At 34.2% G+C, this 12,339-nt stretch overlaps 2 protein-coding genes across 13 annotated transcripts in view; one reads left to right on the plus strand and one right to left on the minus strand.

Annotated features, from left to right (window-relative positions):
- Window positions 1-5,046, minus strand: part of rbpjl (recombination signal binding protein for immunoglobulin kappa J region-like) — a 31,375-nt gene extending 26,329 nt beyond the window's left edge. The window contains exons 1-4 of the mRNA XM_021477361.3: window positions 4,795-5,046; window positions 3,514-3,584; window positions 2,907-3,022; window positions 248-422 (exon numbers count right to left, since the gene is read on the minus strand). Of these exons, the coding sequence (XP_021333036.2) occupies window positions 248-422; window positions 2,907-3,022; window positions 3,514-3,584; window positions 4,795-4,958 (526 nt within the window). The 5' untranslated portion in view covers window positions 4,959-5,046. The remainder of the gene's footprint in view (window positions 1-247; window positions 423-2,906; window positions 3,023-3,513; window positions 3,585-4,794) is intronic.
- A 2,278-nt stretch (window positions 5,047-7,324) lies between these two features.
- Window positions 7,325-12,339, plus strand: part of matn4 (matrilin 4) — a 50,044-nt gene continuing 45,029 nt past the window's right edge. For 11 of the 12 annotated variants that reach the window (XM_073952918.1, XM_073952921.1, XM_073952922.1 and 8 more), the window contains exon 1: window positions 7,325-7,474. The gene's annotated coding sequence lies outside the window, so the exon portion shown is untranslated. 12 annotated transcript variants of the gene reach the window in all.

The following is a 12,339-nucleotide window of genomic DNA, read 5'->3' on the forward strand; positions in this document are numbered from 1 at the left end:
ACAATAGAATTTTTTTTTTGTTTTTCAAATCAAAATAAAAGTCTGTAGTAGAAAAACTTATGATAGAAGTAAATGTCTACCGGTTTCCAAAATTCTTCCAAGTACGTTTTGGATCAAGTAGAGAGTAAATGATGACAGAATTTCAATTTTTGGGGTTGAAATATCCTTTTAAAAAAAGAGCTGAATGTTTATCACTGGTGTCAACTGGAATGTAGACCTCCAGAATTGCACATTAATGCAGACTCACGGTCGGCGTTTTTCATGGACTGTCTCTTCTGCGATGGTTTAGAGATGACTTTAATGAGTCTGCTGTTGAACGTGCCGATTTCTTGCCCTCCGTTGTGGAACAGATGTAGCAGCAGGCGGAAGTGCTTCCGTTTGTCTGTGTCTGAGATGTACAAGGTTTTAGCGCAGGCAAACATCTGAAAATATATAGTAAATAAAAAAAAGTTAGATGACCTATACCAGGTTTCACCAAAGCTGCATTTATTTCGCATTTGCTAAATGTTACAATTTTAAATTAATGTTTTGTATTTGAATTTATTTGACATATAACTAAATTTTCAGCATCATTACTTCCGTTTTCAGTGTCAGAAGTTATTGTAGTATCCTGATTTGATGCTTTTATTGTTAAACTCTGCTTAATATTGTAATTGAAATTAAATGTAACATTTTAATGTAAAAGTGTTTAAGGTAACATTATACATATCTTTAATGTACTGCCAACTATTTTTTTATTAATCTTCAGGGTGTCTTTACTGAACAGAAGTATTATTTTTAAGACGTTTAAATCATTATTACAGCCTTTACTGAATCTTTTAAACAAATAATGCATCCTAGCATTATGATTATGATAATGATCATATGATTTTGATCATTATGAATTATATACTGACCTGACAAATGCAGATGTTTAAAATGCTGCATAAAAGAATACAAATAAATGTGAAGAGCAGTTTGTTTTATTTTGGAATTTCAGCATTTTGATGGCAGACTTTACTTATTTGAAAATCTGAGCATAATTTGTGATATTATACAGACTGGATTTTTAAAATATAAACCTGAGAAGCGTATAACTACACTACCTGACAAAGTCCTGTCCCCGATCCAAGTTTTAGGAACAACAAATAATAACTTGACTTCTGGTTGATCACTTGGTATCAGAAATGGCTTATTTGAAAGGCAAAAGGGCTTTAGATTACACTTATTTCACCAAAATAAAACATGATCATGCCTTGCTTTTGAATTATTTCATTAGGACAGTAAGCTCTGACTTTGCTTAGACAAAAGTCATGTCACTTAACAGAAGTAATGTACAGTATAGAATATTAAGTCATGCTGCAGTGGAAACAGAATGAATATTGTGTATGACTCCCATAAGCTTGGAGGACTGCATCCATACATCTCTGCAATGACTCACATATCTTATTAATAAAGTCATCTGGAATGGCAAAGAAAGCGTTCTTGCAGGACTCCCAGAGTTCATCAAGATTCTTTGCATTCATCTTTAATACCTCCTTCATCTTACCTCAGACATACTCAATAATGTTCATGTCTGGTGACTGGGCTGGCCAATCCTGGAGCACCTTGACCTTCTTTGCTTTCAGGAACTTTGATATGGAGGCTGAAGTACGAGAAGGAGCGCTATCTTGCTGAAGAATTTGCCCTCTGCCGTGGTTTGTAATGTAAAGGGCAGTACAAATGTTTTGATACCTCAGGCTATTGATGTTGCTATCCACTCTGCAGATCTCTCACACGCCACCTTACTGAATGTAACCGCAAACCATGATTTTTCCTTCACCAGTCTTGACTGATTCCTGTGTGAATCTTGGCTCCATGCGGGTCCCAATAGGTTTTCTGCAGTGTTTGTAATGATTGGGATGCAGCTCAACAGAAGATTCATCAGACAAAAAATCGACCTTCTGACACTTTTCCAAATGATCAACTAGAAGTCAAGTTATTATTTGCTGCTCTTACAACTGTGATCGACAACAAGACTTTTGTTGTAAATGCAAGTAAATGCTAAAGTGTTTTTAAACCATACTATAGTAAATAACCTGAATTTTTCCGTTGTGATGATTGTATAGTTGCAATAGAAATGTAACAACTAAAGTAATATAAACAAATGACCAGATACTGTCATTTTCTACAACTAAAGGGAATATTATGCTACAATACACCACAGTTCACTGTAGTAAAAACTACAGTAAGTAAACCACAGTATTTCTTACAGTTTATCACTACCTACTGCGCCACTGCGTCACCCATACTGTATAGAGTATACTGCAATTTACTATAGTATTGTTCAAAAATATTTTTATATAGCAAATGACTATAGTATTTTTATGTGGGTCTCTTTAGACTTAGTTTTGGTAACTGTTGTGTTAAATTCAAATGAGATTGTGCTCTTTTCAAAAGAGGGTAGCGCTACAAATGCCTATGTGTCAGCATAGTGGCATATTCAAAAAGACTAACTCCTCTGCTAATGAGGGAGACATGGTCACTAATGGGTGGGGCTTTCCCCCTCTGATGACACTTACAAAGGAAGAATATCGATCATAGTGTTTCTGCAGACTGTTTTTATCAAGTGTGATTATAAAAAATAAAATGAATACATTTTTATCATCAGAAGCTGGTTATTTCTGCAGGCTGTTGCCAGACAACTGTGTTTAAACCCCTTATAAAAGTGATTTTTGCATAATAGGCCCACTTTAAACAGATATTTCTCATGATAATGTTCTTCCGAAAGGAACTACAAATCAGGCCCATTTTCCAGCTGTCCTTACATAAACCTGCATGCAATCCTCATTCATCTCCAAATCTTTATGTACACACAGTGGTCATGTTCTCTCATGCACCTGACAGACGGTCTGCTCTTTGATCGCTGTGCTTTGCTAATATCTCACCTTCTTGTCTGTCTGCTCCTCAAAGCTCAGCTTGAAACTGTCTGTCCGTGGATCATTGGAGCTGTCCAGACCCATGTAACCGAAAATCCGACAAGCCGATTCATTTAGACCTGATGCTGTGCACACCCCCACAAAAAACTTGTGTGAGTTACACAACCCAGGTTCATTGCAGGCACATACCCAGGTCTACATTTCTAGAGATAGCGAAATACATACCGCTTGATTTCACCACGTTTTCGGCCTGTTGTTTATTTATTTATTGCTTTTGTTTTATCTACTTTCGGGAATCGTTCTTCACTGTGCTCAAACCCTGTCGTCACGGTCAAGTCCACTTTGTGTCTCAAGTATGCAGACATATGCAGCGAGCCACTGGGTAAACTTGTAACGCTAGAAAAGTTGTCCACAAGGTAAGGTAAGGTAAGCGGTCAGCTGGTAGCATGAAAAAGAACAGAAGCTGTCGGCAGCGTCATACTGTCCCGTAGCGTTCATTTTATATAAGAAATAGCCAGACACTCTCTAGAAATGTAGACATGGGTATGTATCCACAATAAGAATGTATTGGAGTTTCAGTAATATGAATGAAGATGCTTTCTCGTGGGTCACCGACCTTTAAGCTGCTCTTGTCTGACTTTCCATCCATGTCCAGAGAGGTACACACAAGGAGGAGGACAGAAAAACCTATACAAAAACACTCAGGAATGTTATGCTGTAAATTTATTAGTGATAATGAACAATAATTCTTGTGAGAAGCGCAATACAAATAAACTTGAATTCAACTGAGATTTTGGACCTAGACATGAAGAAAGAGGATGCATGAAAGTTTACTTTTTGTATAAATCAGGTGTGGGCAAACTTGATCCTGGAGGGTCAGTGTCCTGCATAGTTTAGCTCCAACCCTATTCAAACAGACCTCCCTATAGAGTTCAAGCGATCTTAAAAACACTGATTAGTTTGACTAGTGTTGGAACAAAACTCTGCATGGACACCAGATCTCGAGGATCAAGTTTGCCCATCCCTGGTATAAATCATCTACTCTGTATTCTATAGACTTTGGTATTAATATTTATTAATAATTGGGTCTAGGTAGGATTAGGGAGGCAAAATAATATAATTTTTTTATAAGCATTAATAAACAGCTATTATCTTAACTATGTAGGTACACTACAAAAATGCTTTTCTTAGAGTTTTTGTCTTAGTATAAATATCTAAAAATTCTTAAATCAAGATTTTTTTCGACAAGCAAAAAATATTGTCTTGTTTTCAGGAGTACTATGCCAAAATTAATAAGCGAGTAAATAATGGTTTGAATTGTAACTTAAACTAAAGTGTTACCGCAATATTATATTATTGTCACGATTACCAGCGATCGTATTCTATAAGAACGCTGGATTTTACCAACAATAACCATGGACTACAATTCCGCCATTTCTGGACTACATATTCATACATGCACTTCGCCCAGACACACATGCTTACTCATCTAGACTGATTACATTCACACCACCTGAGGATTGTCAGAGACTGATTGCGCACACTATTTGTTACTGATTACGATTCTGGACTGCCTTCACATACCCGTTTGTACCTTTATTGACCATTGCCTGACGACGAATAAACCTGCATTTGGATCTTACCTCAGTTGTATGTGTCACTCCCCGGGGTTACAATTATCATAAAATCCAACCTGGTATAATCTGTTTTTTTTCCCAAAGCAAACTTTTGGTTTAAACCTTTTCATTAGCTAGTCTACCTAATAAACCCTAATCCAGCTTGTTAGAAATGAGCATTGTTCGAAACTTTGAAGTAACCTGAAGTTGGTTTTATATTTATATTTGTACCGTATATGCATAACTTACTTTTGAAAATGTAAACGTACAGAACTGATTACCTCTTCTCATTGCCGTAGGACTTCTGGGCAACTTTGGCATGTAAAATGGTCACAGATTGGTCAGGTCTGAACTGAAGGTATTGCCTCACTGAGTCTCTGGTCACTTTCAGCAAGGAGGAGAATGATTGATCCTCCCTATGATGCACAAAAACATTTATTTTCATCTTATTAAATTGTAAACAAAAAGGTGGTAAATCAAAAGCAATCCTTTCCAAAATTAAGCAAGTTGCCCTTTCAAATCAATGCATTTCTGGTCTTAACTATAATAATAATAATAATAATAATATTGAGCTGATTTATAACTTTATTCTCAATGCAGTTTACATTTAAAAAATACAAGGATAGCAGAAAAACAGAGGTATCCAGAGGTTATATAAATATAAAACAAGTCAGAAACATTGTAAATATAAAAAACAGACAAAAGTACAAAATACACACCTCACAAATAGGCAAGTCTAAAAAAGTGGGTCTTCAGGGATATTTAAATACTTTAAAAGATTCTGTGTGACAGTTTAAGTATTTATATTACTTCAAAAAGTGCAGACATTTACAACCTTTTTGCATGTCCTTTATGGCTATAGTCTCAGCATTCTGATATTAACCACATTTAACTTGAAAAGTATATAATGATGACAGGATAATAATTATTAATCTGATTTTGACCACTTTTAAACAGTCATATTTCTTATTTTATAACTTGTTTATTATCACTCATGCTGAATTTATGTATTTGTTTGTGTTTAATTCATGTAATTAATAATATCTTGCCCCAGTTATGTTTCGTGTAGATGTACCATTTTTTATTTGCACATTGCAATTTTCTGGCAGTTTTAATTTCCTCTTATTAGGACCCCACGGACATAAAAGTGCAGTTTCCCAGCAGACAGACGTTGAATTAAATTAAATTGAAACTTTCAATAAATCCCAAAGCTTGGGTTGTTTCATTCAGTCTGCTGGGGTTTTTGTTAGAGCCATTTCCACTAAATCACAAGGTCAAAGGAGACACTGATGTTATTTCCCACTTTGAGCACATTATGATGGCACTTTTCTAAGTCATTTTGTAGCTGACATGACATATATTTAATCTATTAATAAAAAAATTTAACAAAATGCTTTTTCAAAAACAATATTTTTTATTATTTTTCACTTTGCATATTAATTAAGATTAATTTGTCAATAAAAATTGTGTAAACAGAAAATATTTAACATAATAATAAATTAATTAATTTAATAAGTATAAAAATATAAATAAAGTAGCAATAAATAAAATAATAATACATAAAATAAATAAATAAACAAATAATAATAAATAAAATAGCACTAACAAAATAGTGAAACATTACATAAATAAATAAAAAAAATAAATATAAAACAAAATATTAATAAATAAAATTGCAGTAAACAAAATAATAACAATCAAATAAATAAATAAATGAACAAACAAACAAACATATAAATAAATACATACTAAAATGATAAAGTAGCGATACACAAAATAGTAATACATAAACTGAATAAAAATAAATAAATAAAAAGCAAAATAGTAATACATAAAATAGCAATATACAAAATAATAATAAACAAAAAACGAACACACATATAAATAAATAAATAAATAAATATTAAAATTATAAAGTAACAATAAACAAAATAGTAATACATAAAATAAATAAATAAATAAAGATAAACTAAAATAATGTTAAATAAAGCAGCAATAAACATAGTAATGCATTAAATAAATGAATAAATAAATACATAAATAAAGATAAATCAAAATAATAATAAAGTAGCAATTAACAAAATAGGAATACATAACATAAAGAAATGAATAAATAAATAAATAAAGATAAAACAAAATAATAATATTAGCAAGTGGCAAGAAACAAAATAATGATACTTAACATAAATAAACAAAGATAAAACAAAATAGTAACAAATAAAATAGCAATAAACAAAATAATAACAAAACAAACACAAACAAACATTTAAATAAATAAATAAATAACTCAATCTCAAGTAAAGGATTTTTTTCCAGGTCTGCAAACAAATAATAATATGATGTATAATCATAATATTACCCCACTCGTTTTTTGCATTATACTTAAAAGCACAATCAGCTAGTCTACATGATCTTAAACACACTTTCTCATCTTATAAGGTGCATTTTAATTTTTCATTCATTTATTACTTTTATTTTTGGCGACTAGCTACCCTAACGCAGACACTATTAATAGTACACGCACAGCAGATAGACAAACTGTCATCTCTTAAATTAACAAACACTGATAAAAGTCAGTTCTGTTTGCACTGCTGACAAAATAATGTCACTTTAAGAGCTCGAGCATCAGTCGTGGACTAACCGCAAGGAATTTCTGTAGGCTCGGTGTGAGTGAAAGAAAGCGTTAATGTTCTCTCTCCTGCAGCCCCCCCTAAATAAATCCTGCCTGCTCTTCTCATTTCGGACGGGGGTGGGACCTACATTTTAAACGTGCCCTGCAGATTTAATACCTGGCCAATGTCTGGACTGTTCACTCCATGCCTGAAATATCGACTGGAGAGGTTACAACTCACCTTAAGGGACTGTTTGACTCTTATTAAGCTCTGTGAAGCATTCCTGCGTCATTTTTGTCGTATTTTGGATACTCCTAGAGGACCGAATATACCTGTATCTTTACCTGAGGTGAGTGAAACACGCGTCTGGTGTGTACAGGTGAGAGTCCGTCGAGTCCACGATGGAAAGACCTGGAATATTAAGAGGACAAAATATGTGCTGGGTTTAATGGTTTCAGCCTGTTAGCTAGGAAATTGAGCAAAGCTAATGAAACTGTGTGGTTAACAACATGGAGTGACCTGGTTAAAATAATAATAATGTGAACCACATGGTAAATAAGCTGAGGATTTTTAGCTGAGGTAAAATTTTAAACAATGTTATTTTTTACAGTAGTTTTCTCTTAGGAAATGCAGTTTACTTAGGCTATTAAAAACAATATGCCTCAATATTATTTTTAAAATACCATTGTAATGTATAACTATAGTGTGTGTGTGTGAGTGTGTGTGTGTGTGTGAGAGAGAGAGTGGGAGAAATATAATGTTTTTATTTTAATTAGGTTATAAAATGCGATTGAGACACCTGCATACACGTGGAAAATAGCGGATATTTGTCACAAAAATAAATAATAGAATAAAATAAAGTATATGCTATTGATTTGATTAATAATATGTAAGCTTAAATCAAAACCTGCTCAAGGTATGTTCGTTATATTTGCGAATCGCGCTCTTTTTTCCCCGCGAAAATTGAACACTAGTATACGGTTTATACTAGTATAAATCTATTCATTTCACTAGTATGCAGTAGTGTACACTCGTTATAGTATAATAGTTCTGCAAACGTTCTCCTACAACGCAATGCTCTCAAATCGAACTTCCATTTTAATATTTTTATGAAGTGTTCTACAACATATTTTAATTTATTTTTGTTTATTATTTGACAATAATGCACAAAAGGAAATCCAGACAAACAATGTTGTATTAAAAATGCATTATTGATTCATTTTTCTTATGATGTATGCATTAGCATACGACAAAAATGGAGCATTTTAATGTTTTAATATTGCATATTTGATTCTGTTCTTATTTTATTTTTACTATATTTTGTATCATATTTGTTACATTTGATTAAACATTTCAGTACTAGCCTACTCTACTTTAGGAGCTAAACTAAATATAGATGTATGCCCAAATAGAAATCTAATACATGGAAATATAATCGTAAATATGTTCATACACTGTAAAACATGCAGGGCTCCACACAATTCCTTCATTTTGTCCCAACACAAATCGATTAACTAATTTATGTGTATTGAACATAAAAAATTAAGTTGTCCCAGTGAACTCTTAAGAATTGTGTTGTTTCAGATCATTTTAAATAAGTAGTTTGAACAAGTTAAAAAATGTATTTTTTGAGTGTATATGACTGCACATATTTGAAATTCCAATGGTTGAAAAAAAGAAAGCGTCCATTTTTGCAGTATTTTGACATGTATGTTGCAAATATGATATACTTTTTATATAGAGTTGAAGTCAAAATTATCAGCCCTCCTGTGATTTTTTTTTCAATTTCAACTATTTTCCAAATTGTGGATGTTTCTCAATTCCAAGAATGCAGAGAACGGACTTGCGTTCTTGTGAAGAAGTTACCTTGAAAGAAGACCGCGAGAACAGAGAACATGTCCTCTGAGAAATGAGATGCTGCGTTCTTCCCTGGTTCTTCCTGATGGTCACATGACCTTCACCCGTTTTTTTAACAACAAATTATTTAAACATTACATCATTCATAAAACCATTTATTGTTTTTCTCTTTCTGACAATATATACTATGCAGAAAAACTTTACAAATATATGTTCCACAATAAAAATAAAAATAACTTTAATACGAATTTTAGCAAATAAACACCCTTAATGTGTTTACGCCAGTTCAAAGATTTTTATGGTAATGTTTGCCTTCATCGTTTCATTTAGGGAAACTCCTGAGATAAATAAGTTATATCTCTGAACTTTAATAATAAATCTATATAAAAACCTGCCCTTCCCACCTCCTTTTTTCAGCTGCAATGACTTCTGGGACTTCTTGATTGAGTTTTCTGCTTAAGTCTGCATCGATGCGTCCTCGATATCAGTAACACATCCGGGAACTTTCACGAGTCCTCCGTTCTTGTGGCCTTGAGTTTTGGAACTGAACTTTGGCAGTTGATGATGACTTTACATGAGAACACGAGAACGCAAGATCGCTGAAGAACGCAACGCATGTTGAGAAACAGCCACTGTTTAACAGAGCAAGAAATTTTTCACAGTATTTCCTATAATATTTGTTCTTCTGGAGAAAGTCTTGTTTTATTTCGGCTAGAATAATAGCAAATTAAAATTTTTTAAAACCCTTTACAGCTCATTATTTTTAGCCCCCTTAAGCAATGTTTGTTTTTAATTGTCTACAGAATAAACTATCTTCATGACTATCTCAATGACTTGCCTAATTAACCTAACTTTACCCTAATTAACGTAATTAAGCCTTTAAAATGTTCTTCAAGCTGAATACTAGTATCTTAAAAATACCTTGTAAAATAGTATTTACTCACATCATGGCAAAGATTAAATAGTTATTAAAAATGAGTTATTAAAACTAATGTGTAGAAACCTGTTAACCTCTGTTATACAGAAATTGGATGCAAATAATTCAGAAGGGCTAATAAATCTGACTTCAACTGTATATAATCCAAACATAAAGTTGTATGTTATACATGTAATTTGCATATATTTGCATATTTCAGATTTCTACGCATGTTTAGACTGGCCGTGTCAAAGTTCCCAGTGTGCTGCCTGTCTAAGCGTCATTTCCGCAATGCTGTTTAGGTAGGGAGCTCTCTAGGTTTTGAAACACAGCCAGGGTTAATGCTTTAGGTGCACAGTGGTTGGCTGGAGGGCAAAACCGCGATTAGTAGCAAAGCGTCACATCTGCTTTCAATCCCACCTTAACAAGAAGCTGCTGTTGGTTAATCTAAGTGTGCTCTGAAGCTGTCAGTCAATCCTGTGCTGAAGAAACCACGCTTGTCATTTTCCTCCTTGTCTAATATTCCTGTCTTCTCTCTCGCTCCCTCACACTGGCCTTTTCTTTGGTCTGCCTGTGCTTCATGTCAGGCTGAGAGAAATATTTACACTGCAAGACTTTGCCCCCATGGAGATCCCTTTGGGCTAAAGTTGGGAACTGGGAGGCTTAACTGGACCTGCAAAGATATATATACAGCAGCACACTGAAGAAATGTGCTGTCCTTCTTTTTTTTTTTACTGCCTGTCACCCTTTATCACTGCTCTGTGCTGCTGTGGCTGGAGGATATGGTTGCTGTTGGTTTAAGTTGCTTATTGAGTGCTGTCCTTTTTTTATCTCACATGCAAATAATTCTCATATTTATAATGTTGATGAGCACTCACTGTATCTGCTGTTGTGTTTTTACATTCACTGTTATGCACTGTCAGTCTTCGGAGATTTTGTTTTCATTTTAAAATCTCAGAAGTAAGGATGCAACAATTATAGATTTTGGTTGTACGATTATAGTCTAAGGAATAATTATGGTTTCACAGTTATCGCGATTATTCAATCCAGGCTCATTCTGAAAATGTACCACTATATGCATTTCTGGAGAGCGCCAAATGCGGCCCAGGAGGTACATTTTTTTGCAGTGTTTATTTTCACTAATCCACCAGAGGCCGCTGTGTCACTTTTGGAGATTTCAAATTTCTCTCGCGAGTGCCATTCGCTCCTGCTGTTTTCACGTAAATCCACCAGAGGCCGCTGTCAACTGAATGACTGACTGACCGATCGACTGACCCACCCTCCTCCTTTCCTAAACCCAACCGACAGTTTTAAAAAGCAATCTAGAAAAAGAAAATCCCTAGCCTGAAACTTAAAAAAAAGGTTTTCAGATCTTACTACTTTCGCACCCTGTTATTTACATGTTTATTTTATTTTTTGACTTTTGGTTTTGTCTTACCCACTTTGTAAGAACCATTCTACTCCAGACTCGAATCCTGTTGTCATGGTCAACTGTTCTCTGCGTCTCAAGTCCACCAAGATACATGGCGAGCTAACTGGACAAACTAGTACCTGCGGGAAAGCCGTCTATATGGAGGTAGCGGTCAGCTGGTAAGCGTGAAAAGGAACCCCGTGTTGTTTGTTTTTAAAAACGAAATGCAGCCAAGTACTTCTGGCTGCATCATTCGCGGTCTCCAAAAATGTATATAGGGCTAAGTTTTCAGAATGAACCTATGTTGCTCATTTGTTTCAAAACACTACTAGTTTAGAAAATCATATGAAAAGTCCTTATATTTTAAAGTGTTATTTATTGCTGCGCAGTAACCATAAATTACAGCTCAAAATAATAAAAAACAAACAATAGTCCATTTCTCTTTGGACTTTAAACATTTTTTAAAAATTTTTGCTGTTTGAACAGGTAATACTTTTACACTGAAAATAATTACATTAAATAAAAAAATAAGAATAAATAAAAAAATGGGATGTCTAATGTAAATTTTAGCTTTCAAGAGGACAAATATAGTCAAAGGCTGCTGAACCTGTCTGAAGGTACTTTTGATTAACTATATTACAAAATTGTCTGGTATTTTTGTTTTGTATTTTCTCGCGGCATTCCTTCAACTAAGCTTACTAAGCTGGCTGCTAGCTATCTGCAACTCCCACATGGCCACCCACTGAAGCTAAGCAGGGCTGTACCCGGTCAGTAACTGGATGGGAAGCCACATGGAAAGTCAAGGTTGCTGCCGGAAATTTTTTTAGTGAGGCCAGCAGGGGCGCCAACATGCAGTCTGTGTGGGTCCTAATGCCCCAGTATAGTGATGGGGACTCTATTCTGCTCAATGAGCATCGTCTTTCGGATGAGACGTTAAACCAAGGTCCTAACTCTTAGTGGTCATTAAAAATCCCAGGATGTCCTTCGAAAAAGACTAGGGGTTTTACCCTGGCATCCTGGCCAAATTTGC

Source organism: Danio rerio, chromosome 6, assembly GCF_049306965.1.
Source record: "Danio rerio strain Tuebingen ecotype United States chromosome 6, GRCz12tu, whole genome shotgun sequence".
Lineage (NCBI taxonomy): Eukaryota > Metazoa > Chordata > Actinopteri > Cypriniformes > Danionidae > Danio > Danio rerio.